The sequence below is a fragment of the Meriones unguiculatus genome, chromosome 19 (genome assembly GCF_030254825.1).
Source record: "Meriones unguiculatus strain TT.TT164.6M chromosome 19, Bangor_MerUng_6.1, whole genome shotgun sequence".
Lineage (NCBI taxonomy): Eukaryota > Metazoa > Chordata > Mammalia > Rodentia > Muridae > Meriones > Meriones unguiculatus.
In genome coordinates this window covers 64,564,688-64,589,778 of record NC_083366.1, presented here as the reverse complement: position 1 = coordinate 64,589,778, position 25,091 = coordinate 64,564,688, and the positions used below count along the sequence as shown (strand labels likewise).

At 39.0% G+C, this 25,091-nt stretch overlaps 1 protein-coding gene across 8 annotated transcripts; it reads right to left on the bottom strand.

Moving 5' to 3' along the window:
- Positions 1-700: 700 nt before the first annotated feature.
- Positions 701-25,062, bottom strand: Nol8 (nucleolar protein 8). Of its 8 annotated transcripts, none has more exons than XM_021627414.2 (17): positions 24,953-25,062; positions 23,648-23,803; positions 22,708-22,770; positions 21,101-21,179; positions 18,824-18,953; positions 17,552-17,620; positions 14,817-16,625; positions 13,513-13,626; positions 12,266-12,388; positions 11,928-12,018; positions 10,072-10,207; positions 7,589-7,666; positions 6,007-6,278; positions 3,550-3,676; positions 2,702-2,769; positions 2,278-2,357; positions 701-1,505 (listed from the first exon to the last, which is right to left on the bottom strand). In XM_021627414.2, exons 2-17 carry the CDS (start codon positions 23,784-23,786, stop codon positions 1,455-1,457), a joined length of 3,429 nt encoding a protein of 1,142 aa, XP_021483089.1. In that variant the 5' UTR covers positions 23,787-23,803; positions 24,953-25,062; the 3' UTR covers positions 701-1,454. The 8 variants fall into 8 exon arrangements, with proteins under 8 accessions (XP_021483089.1, XP_021483088.1, XP_060228545.1 ...); XM_021627413.2 differs by having other exon boundaries at positions 24,870-25,053; XM_060372562.1 differs by having other exon boundaries at positions 23,648-23,799; positions 24,870-25,053.
- Between the last annotated feature and the right edge of the window lie 29 nt (positions 25,063-25,091).

Genomic DNA, 25,091 nt, shown 5'->3' with positions numbered 1-25,091 from the left:
AAGAGATCCCAAGTTTCTTTTAAAGATTTATTTTATGAATGCTGTCTTCCTGTACACCTGCACACCAGAAGAGAGCACCAGATCTCATTATAGATGGCTGTGAGCCACCATGTGGTTGCTGGGAATTGAACTCAGGACCTTTGGAAGAGCAGTGTTCTTAACCACTGAGCCACCTCTCCAGCTCCCTCCCCCCAATAGATTTTATACTCAAGCAAAATGTGCATCAAATAAATACTATCCTAACTCGAGATGCACATAACTCAGTAAGATGCTTAGGACTAACATCCTTTTATACAGAGCTCATTTTAATAGGCCTGTCTCTTGAATCTTAGCTACATTTCATGAAACAGGAAACCTGTGTTCCTATCTGACTTGGGACCTGACTCCTGGCTTTTGACTACATGTGGTCCTTTAGGTAATTAGAATTTTCATGAACTCAGATCTAATTGGACCTTTGGGACTGACAAGCCCATCTCACATGTTGTTCACTAATCAGACAAGGCTAAGGTCAAGAAAGCAACTGTGCTGTCTTCCTTTTCCAGTGCTCACAGAAAGCTCAGGTGTTGGTCTGAGCATCCCACGTTTCAGGCAACTTGTCAGCAGAATACAAGTACAGAGCTCAAAGTTAACTTGTAACCTTTTTTTTAATAAAAGAGAGAAGGTAAACAGTATTTAGAATAATCAGAAATAAATACAAACATACTGAACCATTTATTACAAAGATTTAATTTATCATCAGAATGTAAGTACAGAACTCAAAGTTAACTTGTAAATCAGTTTAAAAAGACAAATTAGAGGTAAAAATATTTACTATAGTCAGAAATATATAAACAAGTACATGAAACCATTTATTTGTTTGTTTTGTTTTCTTTCTTTTTTCTTTCTTCCTTTCCTTTTTTTGGTTTTTCAAGACAGGGTTTCTCTGTGTAGCTTTGGCTGTCCTGAACTCACTTTGTAGACCAGGCTGGCCTTGAACTCACAGAGATCCACCTGCCTCTGCCTCCACAAGTGCTGGGATTACAGGTGTGTGCTGCTGTGCCCAGCTCATGAAACCATTTATTAAACATGGTTTCATGTAAGCCTCCCACCAACAGATAGCCACTAGTCACTTAGGATGAGGAACAAGCATAAGTACTGTTCTGAAGTGGGTGTTGCTGTGTGTGATCTAAAACTCAGGGCTTAAATACCCTCCCACTTCCCCTTCTAAAGTGCTGAGGCTACAAGTGTGCGTCACCACAACTGGCTGAGTTAATCTTGGGACATAGTCACAAAGGAAGAAATACAGAAGATTTCCACAAAAACAAATAGTAATCAGAATGATATATCACCATCCAGGCTTTGAATATTCTTCCACTACAAAATTTCTTCTTTGTCAGTGAAGTTTTCTCAGTATTTTTTTTGGAGATCTGGTGACCTATCTGCACATTCAATTCCAAAACTGAAGCTGACATTGATTAATTTGCTTTCAGCTTCCTTTTGGCTTCTTTGTGTTTCTTCCGACAATCCTAGAAAAACCATTAAATAAAAAGCTTTTTATCAACAATAAACACAAATTTCTCATGTTTAATAAAGTATACTTTAAGTTAAAGCCTTAGAAACCCATTCTAGAAGTACTCACTGGAATGTAGAGTTGATTCAATTTTTAGTTACATATGTTTAGGAAACTTGGCTTTGAAAAACCTCCTGGTTACCTATTACTAGACCGGCTAGACTGACACCAGTTACTCAAAAGAGGCAGTCTTCAGTCTCTTGACACACACTTGTATAATGTACACTGTATTGGTAAATTGTCATGTGCTGTTCGACCTTACTGAGAAACTGGCTCTGGAAGCAGGGCTCCCCAACTGGCCTCACTGTGTACTTATGTTTTTTTCAAGTGTCCTCAAAGAACCTCTTGTCTGGGGATGGGACCCGTGGCAGGGAAGAAAACTGTCAGCCCAAGAGTAACACTGTGCCCTTGAGAACAGCTGGAAAGTGAGCCATTTCCAGCTGATGTTACTCTCTTTATTCTAGGATATACAAGTGCCTGTAGTGGGAAAGAGAACCTGGAAGCTTAGCCATGAAAAGCTCAGGCAGGGACAGAAAGCCTAACTGGGAACTCCAGCTGACTACCTTAAATCCTGTAAGTTTCTGCTGGGATGTTCTGAGTACATGATTTGATGATATCTGTCTGTCTGTCTGTCTATCCATCCATCCATCCATCCACCCACCTACCTACCTATCTGCTATTTGTTCTTTTACTTTGTAGGAAATCAGTATGAAGAAACAATTACTCACCAAAAGGAGACTATTTGTTCGGGCTTCCCAAGAACTTCTGCTAAAACTACTTCCCACACCACTCCAGAATAAGTTAGAACCTACCAGAAAAACAGAAGCATCAGGCTGCAATTTACTTACTACTAAAATGGACAATCTGATGACATTATCAATTCTAGTTCATCACCAGCCTCAGAGATTTCATGCATATTCTAGATTAGTGAAAACTTAGGGCTTTTACATATAAGTATCTATAAAAGTCCTTACAACAAAGTAAGCAATGAACATCATAACAGAGGCCCCTAAGAGCTTTGCAATTGTTGGGAACAAGTCACATTACAGAACGGGCCAATAGTTCCAGACGTAGCCACTGTGTCCAGTACACAGTGAGTGAGAGTTGTGCTTACTACCTGTTCCACACCACTGAATGAAAGAATGGACCTACCAAGAAGTCTGTCGTCATTCTTAGAGAAAAAGAAAAATCTAGTGGGCTCTTTCTCAGGAAATGCTTCTCTGAAACAGGTGGGAGAAAAAGGCAGAAATTACTTCAACATGTAAGAAGAAATTATTACAGCTGCTATGATGGTGTATGCCTATAATCACAGCATTTGCAAAGTAGAGGCAGGAAGATGAGTAATTCCAGGCAGTGTTGGCTATATAATGAGTTCATATAATAGATGACATAAGCCCTGTCTAAAACCAAACAAGAAACCCAAGTAAGAAAGCAAACAAACAAAAACAAAGGGAAAAAGTTTCCCTGCACTTTGTTCATGTTATTGTGCTTTAAGATCACCTCCCCCCTTCTTCCATCTAAAAACTTTTTTCTCTTTTGTTCCTCCCATGACAGGGTTCTCTGTGTAGCCTTGTTTGTCCTGCACTCACTTTGTAGACCAGGGTTGGCCTCACTCAGAGATTCACATGCCTCTGCCTCCCTGGGTGCCGGAATTACAGGCATACACCACTGCACCTGGCTTCCACCTAAAGTCTTGATAGGTAATGAGGAGTTAAGTACAAACTCTGGATGTCAATACTCATTCCCATTGTTAACCCTGGTTGCCAGTGTTCCCAGCTGGGACCTAAGTCAGCTGTAGCATCTGATTTCCAAACCAGGAATGTTCCCATCAATCTCACTGCCATGTACGTGCTGTATCTGCCACAAGCTGCCATGTAAAAATCACTGTCTTTCAAAAAGGTCTGGGTAAACTTTGATCAAGATGCTTGAGTACTGCTGCTGATACATGTCTGACTCTGACCTTAGAAGCCATAACACATGCTCACACACAAACTGCTTACCCCAGGCTGGGCTTTTTGTGATCGTCTTCGTTAGTAACATCCTCTTCTTCCGAACTACTATCTTGGAATCGGGGATCTTCCTGACAAATCACCTTCCCACGTTTCACTGGTTCGATTCTATATGTGTCTATATTATTATGACAAGAAAAGGCAATGCAATTATGATTGAGCAACCATGTATTTCCAAACTCAGTAAATTGACTACCTATACTATGCAAACATGACTAAATTCTTAAAATTGCAAAACAGATATTATCCTCTAGTTTTGGAGCACAAATCCAGGGCATTGTTCATGCTAAACAAATATGCTACCACTGAGCCTAAAATAAGTAGCATTACCTTTAAAAAATTTAAATACTAAAATCCACTGTTTAGAGTGATCAAATAAGGAATATAACAGTATAAAAAGAGCCAAAAGCTAAATGTTTATGGATGAGCAATATGTTTTCAAAGAATAAGCAAGCACATCTTAGGTGCTGTTAAAAGAAGCCTACAGGATTGGGCATGGTGGCGCACACCTTTAATCCCAGTACTCAGTAGGCAGGCGGATCTCTGTGAGTTTGAAGCCAGCCTGGTCTACAAAGTGAGTCCCAGAACAAGTATGGCTATGTAGAGAGACGCAGTCTCAAAAAACAAGACAAAACAAAAACATAAAAAAAGAGGTCTACAACAAGAGGCGATGAAACTAGTCTCTTCCTGCTTATTCATATATGAAAAAAGGAACTCATGTTTATGTTTTCAACTCTCAAACTGCTTCCTAGAACTGCTGCCCAATCTCTCACAACTCCCCAAGTTTCCAACTACTTTAAAAAATAGATTGCTTGTATCTAAGAGTAATTATAGGGCCATTTTATTTCCCCCAAAAAGTTACAGTATTTAGATTTCATATTCTATTCAACTGTCACTTATTTAACTACAAAGAAAAACAAAGTAGAAACAGGTTACAATGCATCTCATTTGCATTTTGGAAAAGCTACTGTGTCTCCGTAGCTATTTTAAGGGTAGTATAGTGCTGAAATTTGACATGTTAAACACACAGTGGTTTTAAAAAATTTTAATTTTGTGTATGTGCTAGTGAGTCTAAGTGCCCCCAGAAGCCAGAGGGATTGGAGCCCCTTGGAGCTGGAGTTGCAGGAATTTGTGAGGCACCTCATGTGGTGCCTGGGTCTTCTATAAGAAGAAAACAGGCTCTTAACTGCTGGGCCACCTCTCACCCCATGCACTTCTATTTTAAATGCTGATGTGTGAAGCAATCCCCGAAGTCAGCTGTGCGTAGCTGGTGCTGGGTAGATCCATCCCGCCTTTTATAGCGAACACTCACAAAGCTGAACACACATCTTCAACACTGGGTAAGGAAAAGTTTCTGAAAAAGTGTCTTAGCCTGGTGTGGCACACATTATTATCTTGTCACTCAAGAGGCTGAGGCAAAATACCCTAAGTTTGAGGCTGGCCTGACCTACATGGTAAGTTCCATACCACTCTGGGATATGCAGTAAGACCCCGTCTTCAAAAGGAAAAATGAAGGGCTAGAGAGACGGCTTAGTGGTTAAGAGCACTTTCTGCTTTTAGAAGACCCAAAAGAGCACCATGTCAGACAGCTCCCAGCTCCAGGTGCTGTAAATCCAGCTCCAAGTGATCCTGCCCCCTCTTTTACTTACACACACACACACACACACACACACACACACGCTCACACTTTTTTCCCCCCCCGAGACAGGATTTCTCTGTGTAGCCTTGGCTGTCCTGGACTCTGTAGACCAGGCTGGCCTTGAATTCCCTGAGACTTCTGCCTCCCTGAAGCCTGGGATTACAGGTGTGCACTACCATGTCCAGCCACATACACACTTTTAAAATTAAAAAAAAAAAAAAAAAAAAAAAAAGTGGGGGGAGGGTGTTTCATTTTTATTTTTTGCTTATCAATGGAACTTTTTGGTCTTCAAGATAAATATCCCAAAATAGGATGCAAAATTGTAAGACCTGCTTTTTTATTTTTTTTCTACATTCTATCAAATCTAAAACAGTGAGCTTTGAAATAACTGGCATATTGATGACATGGCGTATTTGTAAAAGCCAAAAGGGCTATCTATTTCTTCCTTTCTGTAGGCCACAATATCTACAGCTGCAATAAGAAACAAAGCTGTTTAAATGATGTGGTTGCTTGTTCCTGATTGTTTTTATGTAACAAAAAGGAACACGGGGGCAGTAATGCCTAGCCTCCACTCACAGCAGCTAGCTTGAGCAGTCTGCTCCTTTCAATGCAAAATCAGCTTTTTGTTCACACTTGTAGGAACGTCCAATTTATAATCAGGATACACTGACTCTCATATTCCTTATGCAGACTGAAAAAAAGGATCCTTTTACTGAGGTAACATGAAATCCATTATATTTACTGTAAATCCAATTAAGTTCAATCTGACTGAACTAAAAAAGTAGGAAAAACAAACACAAAAACCACACCTTCCTTTACTTCTTTAGTATCTGAATCAAAGAAAGAGAACGTGAAGCCCCTGGTCTGCTCAGGCCCACTTGTCAATGTTACAGCACTCCTCATTTCCTCAGCTTCCTCTCTACCACGATCCTCATTCCAGGGCACGTCTTCTTCCTTTTCATCTGTGCTTTCCACACTTTGGAATATTTCCTTCAAATCTGTAGCGATGCTGTAATACATGTCTTGGGATACCTCAGGCAGCTTCTCAGCTTCTTCCCTTTTCTTCTTCCGTTTCGCTTTACTGAAATGACATACACGGACAAGCGCATAACAAAGACAAGTTTTGAAAAGTCTCTAAACACCAGGAAAAGTAAACTTCACACAGCTACTTGCTTGGGGTGGAAATTGTATTGGGAATTAGAGGAGGAATTCTAAAAACATTGACACCTGTGGCAAAATAGAAAATATGGCTTATACATAAATGACATAAATGGAAATCTAAAGCTAAAGAGATATCCAGGAAACCACTGAAGATATTTTGTGTTTTTTCTTGTTACTTATAGTCAAGTGTTAAGAGGAAAGAGTAAAAATAACAGGGAGAGATTTTTTCTTTGTTTTTTACAGGAACCAGCCACAAGTTTGAAAATTCATAATCATCAGGAGGCAAATGACATGAAATTTAAGAAATGGTTCCTAAACAAACATCAAATCTGTGAAAACATTATTTGAAGCATAAACTGGCAAACTTCTGTGATCAATATCAAATCTAGATCATTTATCCCTTAATTGCTTACTTATCTCTTAAGTCCATGGTAAGAATGTTTTTTTTTCCTTTTTAAAGATTTGTTTATTCATTTTTACATATATGCTTTTCCTGCAATGTATGCAAGTGTACCACTTGAATGCCTGGGGTAGGAAGAAAGCACAGGATGCCCTGGGACTAGAATTACTGATGGTTATGAGCTGCCATATAGGAATCAAAACTGGAGCCTCTGCAAGACCAACAAGTGCTCAGAACACAGAGCTATCACTCCAGCCCCCAAGTATGGCTTCCATAGTTTGAAATAATTGATGAAAAAATACTTCCCATTATGCAAAAATTATATATGGGAACTGGCCCAGCAGTTAAGGGCACTGACTATCTTTCCAGAGGACCTGGGTTTAATTTCCAGCAACCATATGACAGCTCACAACTGTCTGTAACCTCAGTTTGTATGCAAATTCAGTTCTTCACTCCACACCCCCTCCAGCCTTACAGTACCACGAATGCACATGTGCCTATATAGATGTACATGTAGGCAGGGCATCCATACAATAAAACTACATGACACAAATTTCCATGTTCACAACTTCCCTTACCAAAGTAAAGAGAAATATTTTTAACAGAACCTATCTGACCTGCAAAGCCTAATTTAGTCACAGTTACTCCTTTTATAGAAAAATCTATGGACTATGGACTTCAGTTCAAAAATAAAACAAAATCTTTTGAATAAAGCCCTAGACATAGCTAAGGAACTTCAATTGTTCAAATTGAAACATTTTTATGTAGTTTATTAAAGTCATTAACTCAGCAGCGTCATTGGAATTTGAAGAAAACAGACCCCAATTTACCTGTCTTTTTCTTTATCTTCTTGTTTTCTTTCATAAATGGCATGGTCTTGCTTTGTTGGATCATAATGTATGATGTCCCTATGTAAAAAGAATAAAGGTTGGAAGAGATAAATTCAAACATTAATGGAATTTAATCTCTATAAATTTAATCACAATTTGTCACTACAAAGCCTCTAATTTAGGGGCTGTGAGGGGCAATTTTACTTGTGAACTTGATACAATGAAGAATCAACTTCAAAGAGTCTCAACAAAGGAATGTCTATACTAGGTTGAGCTGTGGGCATGTTAGTGGACAATTTTTTTGATTACATTACTTGGGGTAGGAAGCCTCAGTCACTGTGGATAGCAGCATTTCCTAGGCAGAAGACACTGACTGTGGAGACAGTTAGCTGACTGCAAGCACACAGGCATTCACTGCTCTCTTTCTGATGAGTGATTCAGCCAGATCCTTCAGTCTGCCAGTCTAACATTTCCACCATGATGGGCTGCAATCTCAAACTGAGTTGAAATAACCCCCTTTTCCTTTAAATAGCTTTGTCAGAGTACTCTGTTCCAGCAACTGTTAAGTAAACTGTGGGTGGGGAGGGGGGCAGCGACAAAATGAAGCTAAATGGTATTCATCAAAGAGAAGAATTATACTCTTGTTATAAACATTTAAAACTATTTGAGTTTTCCTGGATCCTTTTTAACCTTAAAAATTATAGCTAGGAGTGGTGGCACATGCCTTTAAGCCCAGCAATCAAAAGGCAGAGGCAGGCATATGTGAACTCCATGACAGCCAGGCCTACCTAGAGACCCTGTCTCAGAAACAACAACAAAAACTAAAACCAAAAAATATTTTGTTTCACTAGGTAAAGGGACTCGCTACTATGAAGACCTGAGTTTAAGCCTCAAGACCCACCTGGTGGAAGGAAAGGGGGACTTCAAAGCTACCTTCTGACCTAAAGACACACACACACAGACATATGTATAAAATATTACCTTGCTGGGTAATGGTGGTGCACACCTTTAATCCCAGCACTTAAGAGGCAGAAGTAGGTGGATTTCTATGAGTTCGAGGGCAGCCTGGGCTACGGAGAAGAGTTCCAGGACAGCCAAGGCTATATAAAAACACCCTGTCTTGAAAAACAAAACAGAAACAAATATCTGAGAACTGGAGATTGTGGGTGTACACTTGCAATCCCAGAACTCATGAAGTGATGGCAAGACTACTGTCACATTTATGGGACCAACCTGGGTGACATAGTGAGATCTTATTTCAATAACCAAATTATAAGGGGAAAAAAAGTTTTGAACATATAGAGACATATATAGATAAAATGATACACTACCCAGAACTTGCACAAAATACATTTCAGTAGTTAATAGAAATTTAAATGAGGGCTGGGGAGATGGCACAGAGGTTAAGAGCACTCCTTGCTCTACCAGAGGTCCTGAGTTCAATTCCCAGCAACCACATGGTAGCTCACAACCATCTATAATGAGATCTGGTATCCTCTTCTGGCCTGCAAGCAGAACACTATATACATAATAAAATAAATAAATCTTAAAAACAATTTAAATGAGGTGTGGAAGAGAAAACTAGTCACATGCTGACACCCAGTTAGAAGCCGGATCCAAGGTATCTAGAAGCTATATTACACTAATCCAGTGGCTCTCAACCTTCCTAATGTTGTGACCCTTTAATACAGTTCCTCATGTCATGGTGACACCCAACCATAATGCTATTTCATTGCTACCTCATAACTAATTTTGCTACTGTTATGAATTATAATATAAATATATATAAATTATAATATCTGATATGCAGGTATCGGATATGCAACCTTCAAAGGGGTCACGACCCACATGTTGAGAACCACTACAACCAATGTCTTTAAAGTACATATTTAAAATTTTCCATAATAGTTTTATTTACACAGCTTAACAATTTCATAGATATTTAAAGTCACTTCCAATTGGTTAACCAATAAAAGTAACGATGTTATGAAATCGTGCATGTTATATAAAAACTATTCTAAATTAGTTTTTTTGGTTTTGTGTTTGTTTTTGTTTTCATTTTTTGAGACAGGGTTTCTCTGTGTAGCCGTAGCTGTTCTGGAACTCACTCTATAGACCAAGCTGGCCTCGAACTCAAGAGATCCACCTGCCTCAGCCTCCTGAGTTGCTGGGATAAAAGTGGGCACTACCATGGCTGCCCTTAAAATTAGTTTCTTAAAGTGAATCACTGGGTTAAAGAGAAAGACTTTTTTGAAAGTTTGACATATGTTGACAACTGGTCTCTTCAGTAATTTATACAAGACTCAGCTGGGCTGGGGGTAGAGCTCAGGGGAAAAGCAAGTGACTGGCAAATGCAAGGCTAAAGGTTAGACCATTAGCATCTCAAGAGTAAAAACAAAACAAAAAATTTAATTTTTAAATTAAGTTCACTAGGCATTTATTGCTAAGGAAACAATATGAATGGAACAGAACATAAGGCATACTTAAATTTCTTAGCAGCTACTGGTCCTTTGCTGGTAGGGTTGTTCAAATTGATGTTCAAAACACTTTGAACAACATTCAGGGTTTTCTTTTTTTCTGCAGCAAGCTCATCTTCATTCATCTTATTTTCATTGAACTCTGAGGAAAAAGAATAACGAGTAATTTCTTGACAAGCATTGCTAGAGAAATCTCAGTCAAGTATGCATCCAAACACATTCAAACTACACCAAATTACAAATTTAACCTCTTATTTGTTACTCTCCCTCTCTCCAGGACTTCTTTCCACAAAAACTTAGAAATCACATGACTAGCAAATGAAACATCCCACTTCTATTTGCAATGAGAAAATAAGATTTAGCAGGGCAGTGGTGGCACACGACTATAATCCCAGCACCCTGGGAGGCAGAGGCAGGTGAATTTCTGTGAGTTCAAGGCTAGCCTGGTCTACAAAGTGAGTCCAAAATAGCCAAGCTACACAGCGAAACCCTATCTTGAAAAAAAAAAATCTGTATTTAAGTCTTTGGTGGCAAGTCTAAAAAATTTAAAGACTAAAAAATATAACACAGCAAGATTATAGAACCAAAGTGGTACAAACCGATAGTTCTTAACATTCTAATTATATGTTGAGTTTAAAAATGACAACTGTTAAGTCAATTTTGATGGCCACTCATGTAACGTTTGCTTGTCTTTGGCTCAGTAGCAAATTCTGCAGAAAGAAGAGCATGTCCCTTACACATATCAACCGTAGAAGTTGCTACCTTTAACTGACAGACAAACACTAGAGAACAAAGCCTAACAGTGAGTTTAGGTAAAAGAAACATAAAAATCTGCTGTCAAGACAGATTACTGCAGGGAATCATTTAAAACAGAAGCTGGAATTACTCTGACTTATGTTCTCTACAAAACATTATCTCTCCAATTGTCTGAGGTTCAAGACATAACTGTATTGAGCTGGACAAAGAAATGTTTTAGACAAAACACAAGAGGTGCCTATCAGATCTATTCAGGAAGCAGAGAACATGAAAGCTACACAAGGACTGCAGTTCTGCAACTGCAAAGCAACTGGGAAGCGTGCGGGGGCTTGGGGACTCACTCAAGGTGGCTTAGTGACGGGTAGATCTTGAAGATAAATTGGACTCACTGCTATGAAGTCTCACAGGAAGTAAAATTACGGCATTTCTGATGACATCCTCACTCTTATGGACACCAAATAAGAATGCATGCCAGATAATGGACTTAAAAATGGGCTGGCAAGATGGCTCAGAGGAAGAAGGTGTTGCCTGCAAGCCTGGTAACTTGATTTTGGGCCCACAGTACACATGGTGGAAGGAGAGAACCAGCACCAGTCAGTCTTCTCCCTGAATGCCACATGCGTAATGTGGCACAAGTGTGATCACACACACACACAAAATAAAGAAACGTGAAAAAAAACATAAGCATCTAGCTGGGAGTGGTGATGTACTGCCGTAATCTAAGCAAGAGTCTGAGGCAGGAGGATCACAAGACCGATGCCAGGCTGGGCTATTACTTAGAACCCTGTTTCACAGGAACAGAAGACAACAAATGAACCAGCATCCTAACACAAGCCAACCATCCCATAACAAGCACCCACATGTACACCAGAGCAAGACAAAGACTATCCTAGCTAATGTCAATTAGTCATTCTATGGTTCCTGATTTAGTGTAAGTTACTAAAAGTATATAAAGAAATTTAAGAATTATTAAGTAAACATCTGTCCACAAACTCAATTCAATTATTTTGGAGTAATTTCTTCCTGTGTTAACTGAAGGAGAAACACAGTGACTTCTTTCATCCCTGGCTTTGACAGCAGCACTGTTGAGACAATGAAATAGTTACCGTTCTGTTCCTCTTCACTGTCACTCTCTAAAAATCTAGCGTCCATGCGGAATCTCTCATCACTTCCAAAATGAGACTGCAAATCCATGAGCTACATGAAAAAAGACATTGTCATGGTAAGCACATTTAAACAAGTCTCTAGGTGTACTGCCTCACAGCCAGAATTCATATTACCATCTGCATAACTGCACTGCCCATGAACCAGTAAGAGGTGAGAGAATTTACTCCCACAATAAATAACCCAACCTAGAACTGTCCCCTTTCCTTAACTAGAGTTAAGGACTACCTTCAACACTTAAGATATGCTGCTGCTGTTTCTATGTTCAGTCTTCACTAACCTTCTGGCCAGCTCTGCCCTCAAACTGAGGTTTAATGTTGAACCTGGTACTGTCTTCCAAGGACTCCGAATCTTCATCCTCACTGCTGTCAAACAGCTTCCCAGATGCTTTACTCATGGACTCCTGGTAGACAGGTGAAAACAGGAATGTGTATTAACCGAACCAAGCCATCAGCATTTCCTTCATAATGCAATATTATCCCACAATTAAAACCTGGCAACACAGACACATCTTTAGGGAAAAGTGTGTGGTGAAATAGATGAAAACTCCCAACTCAGGGAGAGTTAACTGACTCCTGGATTGTTAGTCCACACACTCCCTACTGCCACTTGAATTTGAGGAATAATTATTACATGCAAGAACACTCCCTACAGTCTAGCATGAATACTGACATGACTTTACATATGAGGTAACAAACAGGTTCATGGGTGAGAAAAGTCTTCAAGACCCTGACATCTCAAGGATGGTGGCTTGGGCAACTCTGGTTCTCACCACAGTCCTCAGGATTTTCCACTGCCAAGTGCAGTGACAGCTGGTTGTTTTTTATAAATAAAGGTTTAGATTTGTGATTTGCTTAAGATTTTTCTATACGATTACTTTTTAAGATGATTGATTCTTTCTCTGTAACTGCAAACTGCAGCCTCCAAGTAAGAGAAACTGGCTGATAAAAACAGCTTGCTTGCTTACACTTTGTTAACGTACAACAAGTTGCTTAGATAAGAATGTATGTGGGCTCTTAGGAATAATGTCTTTCACCTATAATACCCATAAGCATGCTGTTTTTTTTTTTAAAATATATATTCACTGAAATCATTCACTTGAAAAAAAAATAGAACATAACCACACTGTAATTTTTATATTGCTTGAAAGATATACAGCCAGGCTGCATAAGCTGTAGGGGAAGAAATAAAGTTGTTGGAGCCTTGCTTTATTTATCAAGTGTGTGTGTATGTGTGCGCACGCACGCCTGTGCATGCACTCGTGCCTGCTTTACATTCATCGCTCCCCCACATCCCCTCCTTGGACTGCTGAACATACTGTTGGAGCTGGCCTCTAACACTATGCAGAAATGGTACGTGTGTGTAGCTCTTTTTGCACAATACAGCTGGGTGTGGTACACATTATAGTGCAGACTGAAACAGAAGTTTTCAAAGTTTAAAGGCATCCTGGGCAAGACAGCAGCCATACCACAAAAACAAAACAAAACAGAGAATCTGCAAAGTAGATTAATGTTTGGAAGGCCTTACTTTCACCAGCTCCTCTCCTGGACAGCTTTGCCCCTGAGTGGCTGTGTCTTCTGTTTCACTTTCATCATCAGAAGCAAAGACAATGTGTGTTTTTTTGTCTTCTAGATGACCATCCTAGTGAAACACAAGCACATTACATTTCATGACAGCCAACTGTATACCAATGTCTACATCCATCAACTTCTGCCATCATTTATGCTTCTCCTCATTCAGGGAATGCCATTATCATCTGCTTTTTCTCCAAGGTAGAACCTCAAGCCTCCATTCTCTCTGTATCTAGTAACAACCAATCTCTATTAATTTAACATCGGTACCTTTAAGAACCACTATTGCCATGGCTGTGGTCCTTGTCCTCTGCAAGGTTCTACTTGCTGCCAGATCTGACTCCACTATATTTATTTTTTTATGTCATGGCCTGAAAGATCTCCAAAACAGAGGCTGACAAACTTTATCTTTGAAGATTCAGAGTAAACATTTTAGACACTGTAGGCAGACAGTCTTTGTTGTGTATTAAAAACTGTTTGGGCTAGATGCTCTGTGTATTGTAATGTGCCAATTCCTGTTTCAAAATGTATACAACTAATCTTTAATGACTTGATCAAAACTCTTCAGTGTTTCACAGCTTTAGGAATAAAATCCAAACCTCTGCAGCCTAACCCATCCTTCTTAATCAATGCTGCTTCATTTTCTACCTTGACATTGTGTATTAATACTAGTCTTGCTGAAAAAAAAAACCCGACTTTTAGACAAATGGCTCCCTTTTGCAGTAAGATGTTTCTTCTTCCTTGCTGCTTTTTAGCATCTGTCTAATTCCTTCTAATCCCTTCACACTACTCAGTATGGGTTAAGGAAACCTAACCAGTTTGATGTTCCAAGAGACTGTGACTGCCTGCATGCCACAAGATGCATCAACAGTTGCATGGCTGTCAGCATTTAACCAGTATTTTGTTAATCTACCACTTAAAAGCAGACTTCACGGCTAGAGGAATGAACAAAGGCCCACTACAGTAAATAGCATCAAGGTTTACATTACTCCTCCTATAATCTCTATACAAATTACAGTTTCTTAATGAGGTTATGGAATTTTAGATTAACTTTAAAATATTTTCAATTTAATTTTGCAACCTTTTAGTAAAAACTAAATAGTACAGATGATATAAACATTTACCTCAAGGACATAAATTATTAAGTAGCGAGTACAAAGACAACAATAAGCTCTATGAGAACACATCTGCCTTCACAGAAAGGAGAACCTGGACCTTGAGAATACTTTTGTTAAATCCGTAAAATGAAAATGTACGCACCAAATTTGCCAATGCATTGTGCACCAGTTTCTTCTGTGCTTCTCTGGTTTTCTGCCACACCGCCAAGGCTGCCAATCGCTTCTGATTATCTTCAGCATGTTTGTCCTTAGTATTCATACATGATGAATCACCACCAGCAAGTGAGAAATCAGCTGTGCTTTTCTGGGAGTCTTTCCTGGGAGACACTTCTGGTGGCTTCTCAAGAGATGTGAGGTTGCTTAACTCAGTCCCCTGTTTCTCTGAAGTTTTTCTACTTCCAGACTGATGGCAGGTGTCTCCGTCAGAGTCTATCTTGTGGCTGTTTGCACTAAGACTTAGGGACTTGTTAGCTTCTAATGGCAACAGACATGAGGGAGAGTTTTTAGTTCCCTTGTTGAAACTAGTAGAGGACGTTGCTTGGTGGCCCTGGCTCTCCAAAGCGCCCTGTCGTTTTGGGGGCTGGGTGTGGTTCGGGCTGTTCGCCTTTGCAGGTTGGCATGCGGTCAGTTTGCTTGATGAACCATTAGCACACGTGGATCCATTTCCTATAAAACTTCTACTGCGAGCTTCATGTTTCAAAGAACCCTGATGTTCACTGACAGCACTGACGGCAACAGTCTCTTTCAAAGTCTTGCCCACTGAGTCCTTTGCATAGAGACAGCCTATTCCTGTGAAGGCCTGGAATTTGGGCTTTAATGTATTTTCCTCTGGTTTTTGTTTACTACAAGTGTTCTCTTCCTCTAAAAGGGAGGCCACAATCTCCTCAGGAAGAATGCACTGTCGGCCACTGTACACGTCACCAGAAGTCTTGGGACTCTTGGAGGTTGTGTCAAATTTGCAGTGATTGGCGTTTTGTGGGCCACTGTTCTCATCTTTTCCTGGAACCTTCTGATAGCTGCCAGCCAGCTGCTCCAAATCAGCCAGGGTGAGACTCAAACGGGGACAGTTTTTCATCAAGGCTTTATATTCTTCATCTTCCTCAGACTCTTCACTGTCACTGACATCGGAGTCAGGTGGAAATACAGGATTCAAAACCTTTACTCCATGATGCGGAGCTGATTCATTGTTGATTTTAGTTTTTTGTACTTTAATACAATCATTTGAAGGTTCTATATTTTTAGAAGAACTTTTCTTGCTTATAGGCTTTTCAGGTTGTGAAAATTCTGTATTGTTTTTTACCTTACTAGTGTTTTTTTTCATTGCAATAATTTCATCTGTATCGCTTGAGTCATATTCACAGTTATTTCCTAAACTGGTTGAAGAATGAGGTTTGTGAATATTTGATTTGAAATCATCCCTTACAACTTCAAAAGAATCATTTTCAGATTCATTTACTGAGGAATGCCTAGTTTTCTGTAAGTTTTCCTCTTTTGCTATCATCATTTTTAATTCATCTTCTGAGTCAACGTCATCATCAGACATGCTACTTTCATTCTGGATAATTTCAAAGTCAGAAGTATGAAAACCCACATGTTTAGGTTTCTGAGTACCAGAACTGGACACAAGGCATGATTTAGAAGGAGTAATAGTACCAGCGGCTGTCCTGTGTGTAGTCATAGGCTGTACTGATTTGTTATTTTCCATCACCTGATTAGTCCTTAGACTAATACCAGAAACTTTGTTCTCCATGGGATCCTTGCTCTTCTGCACTTTCTTGATCTTCTGGGGAGGGAAATGAAAGTCAGAAAACTCTCCTCGACGTTTCTTACTCATAGGGTCATTGCCTCCTTCCAATTCCCAAGTGAGGTCAGATATGGGAATGGGTTCTGTCAAATCCTCCGATATCTTTTTTAGGTTGTGGCAGTATTTTGATGGATCATATTTCATAATGTTACTCAGTCAAGGAAAAAACAAAAGCACCAGGTAATAGAGAAACCTACCAATCTCGTAAAAGAGGAAAACTGTTTAATATTGGAAAAGTTCTTTATTTCATCTACTTTAAATTTCCAAACAAACTAAATGAGGATTTTACAAGGCAAGCTTCTAGGATCTATGATACTGAACATCCAAAGCTAAAATGAAGCACCATCACTATCAGTTGAAAGAAATTATTTGATGTTAAATAAATATTACAGCAAACTCTCTAATATATATATACACCCTCTGCACAGAGGCCCAGGATACCAGCTTTTCAAGCTCTCAGATAACTGACCTCATGGAATAGATATCAGAGTTTGCTCACTTGGACTCTACTATTTCTCCATATACTATTTTCTTACATATCAGCCTATTTTTATCTAGTATCTTCTTTTTAGAACCAATTTATTCTACCAATTCCTCCTGAGTCTTCTTTAACAATGATCCCTTATTTTCTATTCTTGCATTAGTCTATCAGCGATGGCTTGTGAATCCCTATATAATAAGATTTTTTTGTTTTTGAGACAGGATCTTACTACATGCATAGTCTTGGCTGGCCAGGAACTTGCCACGTAAGTCAGGCTAGGCTTGAACTCAAAGATATCTGTCTGCCTCAGCTTCTGGAGTGCTAGGATTAAAGGCATTAAGCACCATGCCCTGCTTGTATTAAGATTTATAATATACATTAACAAACGAACATCATTTAACTACATAAGACTTCATGTCACCCATTATTCTCAAAGTGCTTTATACCTGTAGATGGCTTAGCTCTTACCTTGTAGAAGTAACAACATGCTGAAACAATTAAAAATGTACTGATCAGGCAGTGAAATCCTAAAAATATTTTGCCATCACTCTGGGAAATAATAAATTACTGTAAAATATTGACAAAAGGATATTTTATGTTTATGTTGATTCTTAAGGTGAAGAACAGGTAAGACTCTTCCAAATTTACTCACAACCCAATTCTAAAAGAAAAAAAAAAGACTTACGATTATCATAAATATAAACAAAGGAATAATATATAAATGTAATCTTTTAAAAGTTGAACTCACAATGGGCTATTGTTATTGTGTTTAGTTTTGACAATAAATGCTCTCAAAAAGGAAAAGTATGAAGAAACAAAAAATAGTAATTCCAGCTACATCCTGGATAGTATTTTACACACACACATACAGCTACTAAAAATGCAGCCACTGAGCCACACACAGTGCAAGAAACCCTGAGTTCTAGCCCCAGCTCTTCATGAACTGGATGTGGATGGGACACACCTGTAATCTCAGCACTCAGGACGGTGGGTCAGGAGGATCAAAAGCTCAAGGTGATCCTCAGTTAAGTATCAAGTCTGAGGTTAGCCTGGGATACGTGATGGCACATGTAAGACCTGTACACCACCAAGCCTGCCAAAATCCCGGCATGGATGGAATAAGGACGTAGAAGTCCCAACCCTAATGTGGAGTAGTCTGCAATTGAGGGCTCCTGGGAGAGAAGAGTTAAGTTTTCTTCTGGGATATGGCCACTGAAAGTCTCTAGTAGATGGTCTAAACCTATACACATACAGGCAAGTAATAAGGAGATTGAGTGCGTTTTTTAAAAAAAGATAACATATTAAGTTGGGAGAAAAAGTAGTGGTGGAGATCAGAGAGAAACTAGGAGACCTGAATAGGAACTGGATTTGATCAAAATACATTATATGCACGTATGAAATCCTAAAACAGTAACAATAAAAACACAAATAGTTCTGAAGCAAGTGGAAAAAAGCAATCTTGGGACCTGCCTGTCCATCTTAGCACCTATGTCCTTAGGGAGTGTCTCCACCTGATTTGCTTTTCTCTATATATAAACTGGTGGGAAAGTTGTGCTGACTAAAGACTCAAAAATGCATGTTGAAAATGAAAAACAAGCAAAAGCCCCAACCTATATCCTAACTGCTCCAACATGTTCCAACAACATGCTGAAACAATTAAAAATGTACTGATCAGTCAGTGAAATCCTAAAGATATTTTGCCATCACTCTGGGAAATAATAATTACTGTAAAATATTGACAAAAGGATATTTTATATTTATGTTGATTCTTAAGGTGGAAAAAATGCATTGGCTTTGGCTATCACACCTACAAACATAAGGTCTTAGGAGACATAGTTGGCACAGTCTACTGAAGGAGACTCACTTTATGTCCTGGTACCTCTGTTCCAGGCACAGCTTTCATATGGAAGTCTATTCCTCCCATCTTTTCCAAAAAGGTGGTGTTACCAGCGGTTGATTTTTCTTTTTTTGCTTCTTCTCTTTCTTGGGCTAATCTGAAATGAAGGTCAAATAAAAACAAATCAGCCATGAAAATGTTTAGGGGTGCCATTTAGGAACTATGAGCACCAAAACACCTTTATAATATTAAAAAATAAAATATTTATTTTGTTTTTCAAGACAGGGTTTCTCTGTGTAGCCCTGGCTGTCCTAAAATTCTCTTTGTAGACCAGGCTGGCCCTGAACTCACAGAGATCCCCTTGCCTTGGCTAAAACATTTCCTGAATAATTAAACTATTTTCTAAACACAAAACATTCTTATTGTAGAATGACTGGAAAACACTGAAAGTGAAGAAAGCCAAGTATTTCTTTAGTCCCACATTTTGTTAACATCAACTTCCATTTTATTCACAAACACAATGCAGTCCAGATAATGTCTTTCCCACTCCTGTGCTCTGCTACAGGAGATGCCTCAGCTCTCTTTACGGCAGGTAAGAGATCAAAAACCATAAGCTCCACGGATATATTCCTTTTTTTTTTTTTTAAACTATCAGGCTGGTGTCAAATCCAGGATGTCATGTATGTTAAACAACCTATCATGACTACATATCCAACCCTTTTATCTACATACTCTTAGATGTTTCCCATTTTGAAAATTCCCAAATGAGTCTAATCTTTTCCCTCTGAAAAATTAGCTTTATGACTACGAAAGCTCTAATATTTGTTATACAATCCTGCTATAAAATCACAAGCAGAATTATTCTTATGTCTCTGAGAATGGCCCCATAGGTTCATATATTTGAACATCTGATCTCCAGTCAATGAACTGTTTGGGAAGGGTTAGAAGGCATGGCCTTATTAAAGCAGGTGTGTCACTGGGGGTGGGGTTGGAGGTTTCAAAAGCCAGCCATTCCCAGCTGCCTCTCTGACTCACACTTCGGAATCAGATGCAAGCTCTCAGTTACTGCTCCAGCATCATGTTTGCCTCTGCTGCCATGCGTGGTCATGGACTCTGACCCCTGGAGTCATGAGCCCCCAAATGAATGCTTTGTCACTGCAGTAGAATAGTAACTAAGACAGACTGTCACATGTTTATACCTTCTCTCTGTTTCTTTGCATGTCAGTGCATTTGATGGTCAAAAATCAATATATGTAACAGTATCATCTGAAATAACATAAGATTCAGGAAACTCTACCTTTTGACATAAACCCTGGAGAAACACTTTCATATTTATAAGACATCCTCACAGATCATCTACAGATATCAATAGGTAAAATAGTTCAAATGTCCTTCAGTGTGAAAAGCCACGGTGATACAAAGACATTTCTGGTATCATGCAGATAGTTGTTACAAAAGAGGGAAAGCCTAAGAAGATTGTATTAGAAAAGAAAAACAAAGAAATGCATACCCACATAATAACATGCACATGCAAAAACTCTGAATTCTCTTTCTGTGCAGCCTGGAATGAAAAAAACTGAAAAAGACTTCAGCTACACTTGCAAGGTAAAAACCTGTTAATGTCCAGTTTTCATTTCTGTCATTGTAATAAAATTTCCCATATAAAAAGCAACATAGGGGAGAAATGGTTTCTCTAAGGTCACAACTCTGGATTAGAGTCCATTATAGTCCACTACAGAGTAGTCATGGCAGGAACCTGAAGCAAATAGTCACACCCACAGGAAAGAGCAGAGAGAGAATAAATGAACGCATACATAGTTTTCAACTATCTCTTTACAATCTAAGGCTACAACTAGTGAATTGTACCAGGCTCAGACTTCCCAGATCAATGGAGGAAATCAAGACAGTCTGCCACAAACAAACTACTACCCAACTACAACCCAAAATTAGCTGCTCCCACCCCCCCCCAAAAAAAAAACCCAAATAGACTTAGAAGAAGTATGGCCTAAGGATAGGTGGGCTAAGTAGATAGGCAATTTCTATGAAAGTTTGGTCCTTTGGTTCAAATTATTTGAAAATACTAGCAAGCCTACTAGCATGTGATACTAGGTCTTCTAACACAAAAAGAAATAATGATGTAAATAATAGCACATTAACATTCTCTTCCCAGGGTATTCTAGGTTTCATCAAGTTGAGAAACTAATCATGACAACGAGTAATACATTACTGAACTATTTCACATCAGTTATAAAAGCAATTACACTATAAAGAAGTGGGTTTAAATATGTGTGAGGCAAATCTTACCTATGTAAAAAGCTTTCCTTTGCTAGCTGAATTTGTAGTGTTCCACCTTTCCATTTTGTTTTGTTTAAAATAGACATACCTATAAGGTAAAGAATTGCCAAAGTTCACTGCAATGTAAAACTGTATTTCAGCACATATTTTAGTACTAAAAAAAAAGGCTTATTTGTCACAGACACCAAAATGTAAAAGAAAAAGTGAGCCAGAGAGAGAGAACCTAGGCTCCTGTCAGTTAACAGCTTCCTCCCTCCCTTTTAAAAAAGGATTTATTTTTATTTTGTGTGTGTGGGTGCTTCTGGAGGTCAAGGAGGGCATCAAATTCCCTGGAACTGTAGTCACAGTGACTGTGAGGCACCCATGTGGGTACTAGGACCTGAATTTGGGGCCTCTGCAACAATAGCAAGCTTACAGGTTTCTTATGATCCTTATGATCCCTATTTCTCATTTACTTGAAGACTAACAGAGAAAATAATGTATAAACTGTAAATCAAACCTCATGTGCAACTCGTTTATAGACTCATTTTAGGAACTTCTGGTAAATAACTATGTATTCAGTATTTTGTTATTTTTCCATAGACCAAATAAAATAGTAAAATTTTTCATGGCGAATTAGAGCACATTTTAGGATCTTGTAGCACCTTAATTTATCTCAATCCAGTTACTACACACATTAGCTAATGATTGAACTATAGTTCAATCGTTGTGCCCTAGCAGTTGAGCTTTCTAATAGCTATTGTCAGCTTCCTTAATATAATCACTAACAAAATTTTCCATGCAGTACATATTTTATTATATCTCATATATACTCTCACCAAAAATAATATTTCACAAATGGAATTATAAAAGACTGATTATTTTTTTCCATTGGCACACTCCAGTCACTTGCTCTTCAGTGTCTTTTTCCTTTTTGACTTCCAAAACACTAGAACACATTAATTGCATCAACAAAATAATAAAACATCTCCTCATTTTAATCACTGAAAGCTAATATTTACCCTTATCTTTACTAATCTTATGAGGAGAATATCACAGTTGAGCCAGGCTTGGTGGCACATGCCTATAATCCCAGCATTCAGGGAGGCAAAGGCAGTTGAGGCCAGGCTGGTTTACAAAGTGAACCCAGGACAGCTAAGGCTACACTAGAGGAACTGTCCTGAAAAACACAAGAAAACCGAAATAAAACAAAACAAAGAGTATTACAGTGTCAAAGATATGGCCTAACAAGGTCATAGTCTAATGTCCTTTCATAACAGGTCTAAATGACAAAAAAAATTAGCTGCTCCCACCCCCCCCCAAAAAAAAAAAAACCCAAATAGACTTAGAAGAAGTATGGCCTAAGGATAGGTGGGCTAAGTAGATAGGCAATTTCTATGAAAGTTTGGTCCTTTGGCTCAAATTATTTGAAAATACTAGCAAGCCTACTAGCATGTGTTACTAGGTCTTCTAACACAAAAAGAATGATCTAAAACCTGAGATGTAGGGCCCCAGAATTCTCTTCATCAAGGTTGTCATCTACAGAATGATTAGTGCGGCTTAGATATAGAACCAAAGTCATTTCAAATTACACAACCACACTGACACTTAATAAAAAAAATACACGATGATCTTACATTTTTTCAGGTCCGCTTCTGTTATTTTGATGTTAACATATGCAAAGACTTTATGTGAATTTCCTAAAAATGAATTGAATAAATAAATAAGTAGAATTAAGCTGATTTAAATTTTTATTCAGCAAACAAATCGACAGCTCTTTCTTTCTCTCTCTCTTTCTTTCTTTCTTGATATATGGTGTCTCTATTATATAGTGCTGGTTGTCTTGAAAATCACTACGTATACCAGGCTGGCCTTGAACACAGATATCTGCCTGCCTTAGGCTCCTGGATCGAAGTTGTGTGCCACCATGCTCAGCCTTAAAAAGTTTTCAAACTTTAAAAAGTGAGTTCATGGACATTTATTCTTTGAAAGAAAATATTTTTTTTTGCCACACCAGAACAAAGTCTGCGTTTTTATAAACATGATCAAAGTATTTCAAAATAAAATGAGTAAGGAGGGGGCTGGAGAGATGGCTTAGTGATTAAGAGCACTAGCTATTCTTCCAAAGGACCCTGGTTCAATTCCAAGCATGGCAGCTCACAACTGTCTGTAACTCCAGTTCCAGGGAATTTCAGTTCCAACACTCTCATGCAGACATACATGCAGGCAAAACACTAATAGACATGAAATTAAAAATAAATAAGTTATTTTTAAAAATGAGTAAGGAAAAAAAATCCTCATAATCAGTCAAGACACCTCTGGATTGTACGTTAGTGACATCTACTTAATAAGATAATGTTAGAATGTTGACTTCTAAAATTGAAAGCAGAGAAGTTTTGGAAATCTAACTACTTTATATTTTTTCATGTTTCGAAATTAATTTTCATAGGCAATACTTCCAAGACACCATACATAATTTTTAATGTTTAGCACTAATATTCAGCTCTAGAGTTGCATTCTCCTGTAATACCCAAACTGTCTCACTTTAACTACCCAAGAGAATGGTTACAGATTTACCTTGGCCATCTTTCCTAGAGATGATCTCCACGTCGGAAACTTCTCCAAATCTGCTGAACTGATTTTTCAGGTCTATCTCAGAAATGCCCTGTCCAAGTCCACCCACGAAGAGGCGCTTCATTTCTCTGCTGGCTTTCATCAATGTTGGGCATCTATCTGGAAAAGTAATTTGGGGCAGAAAAACACTTAGTTTTTTCACAAATATAACACAACTTTTTCTCCTGAAACATCCATGCCAAGCTGGTCTTATGGAACCATGTCTCATCATTTATATTATATTGCTTTTGGTTTGTATCCCTGGTCATTTTATAAAGGCCCTACATCCACTCTCAATCAAAATACTTTGGAACTGCACCCAAGTGCAGCATTCCCACCCCCACCCCGATGTTTTCTTTGTAAACAATCACAGCTATTATATTAGCCCTTTCATTTTCTTATTCTCAGTACTGGGGTTTCCCCCCCTTGATTCATTTGTACATTCACTTTTATTTTAACAGATACTGACAACAATGTCTCCATCCTGGAGCTCCACAGTCCTAACAAAGATAGTCAGCAATTACAATTGTATGGCATAATACAAGTGTTCCCAAAGTGCTGTTCAGGCACAAAGAGGACAACTAATGTCATACCTACAATGTTGTTTCCTCCCCCCCTCCCCCCACTGTGTGCCTGCATTGTACAAAGCAGTTGTGTGAATCTCACTCTTCAGCGGAGCATAGAGGTTAAGACTTTTCCCATGCCACCTAAAAAAACCTCAGTGGTGAAGCAAGGATCTTAATTAATCAGGTCTAATTTCAGATCCTAGAACTATTAACACTATACTACCAAGGTGGCTGGGAAAGTTTTCCAGAGCTGCCTCCGTCTCGTTTAGCTGTCAGCTGATGCTCAGCTCTCACTCAACCCTTCCTCAAAAGCTGGCTGAATCCATTCAGGAGAGATCGCAAAACAGCGGCAGGAGCCCAAAGCAAATCCCGGTAGTCTGGGAGAGAGCTACGGGGTACCACTTCTTGACAGCCTCCGTCCCATCCTTCCCACCACTCCTTCTTCCTCCGAGAAGCCCCGAGGAAGGAGAGGAGAGGCTAGGCCCAACAACCCATCATTTCTCACACGCAAACACACTTCTAGAGACGGGGCCCCTCAACTCCAGCGCGGTGTAGCCCCCTACGTGAACTGACACGTGCCGGCAGGCACATCGTCTTTTCCTTCCTACGGGGTTTCCCACCCGGTCTCCTAAGGTTCCGCCGTCACGCGGTGCCCGAGGGCTCTTTATTTCGTCTGCCTTCGCTGTAACTGACGTTCTGCTACCTTCTCTTCCACGTTGTAAAATTGCCGGAGCGGGGGAAAAAATGTGTACTTCCTACAGAAAAGACAAGCCGCCGCGCGATTGATTCCTGGCTTCCGGGCGGAAGTGAGGAAGCGGAACAAAAATAAAGAGACTCTTTCC

Coding starts and splice junctions, on each gene's coding strand:
- Nol8 (XM_021627414.2), bottom strand. CDS start 23,786: ATGAAAGCCAGCAGAGAAATGAAGCGCCTCTTCGTGGGTGGACTTGGA. Junction 7,667..10,071: donor GTAGCTGCTAAGAAATTTAA/GTATGCCTTATG, acceptor CTTTTTACATAG/GGACATCATACATTATGATC. Junction 3,677..6,006: donor TACTAAAGAAGTAAAGGAAG/GTGTGGTTTTTG, acceptor ATAATAATATAG/ACACATATAGAATCGAACCA.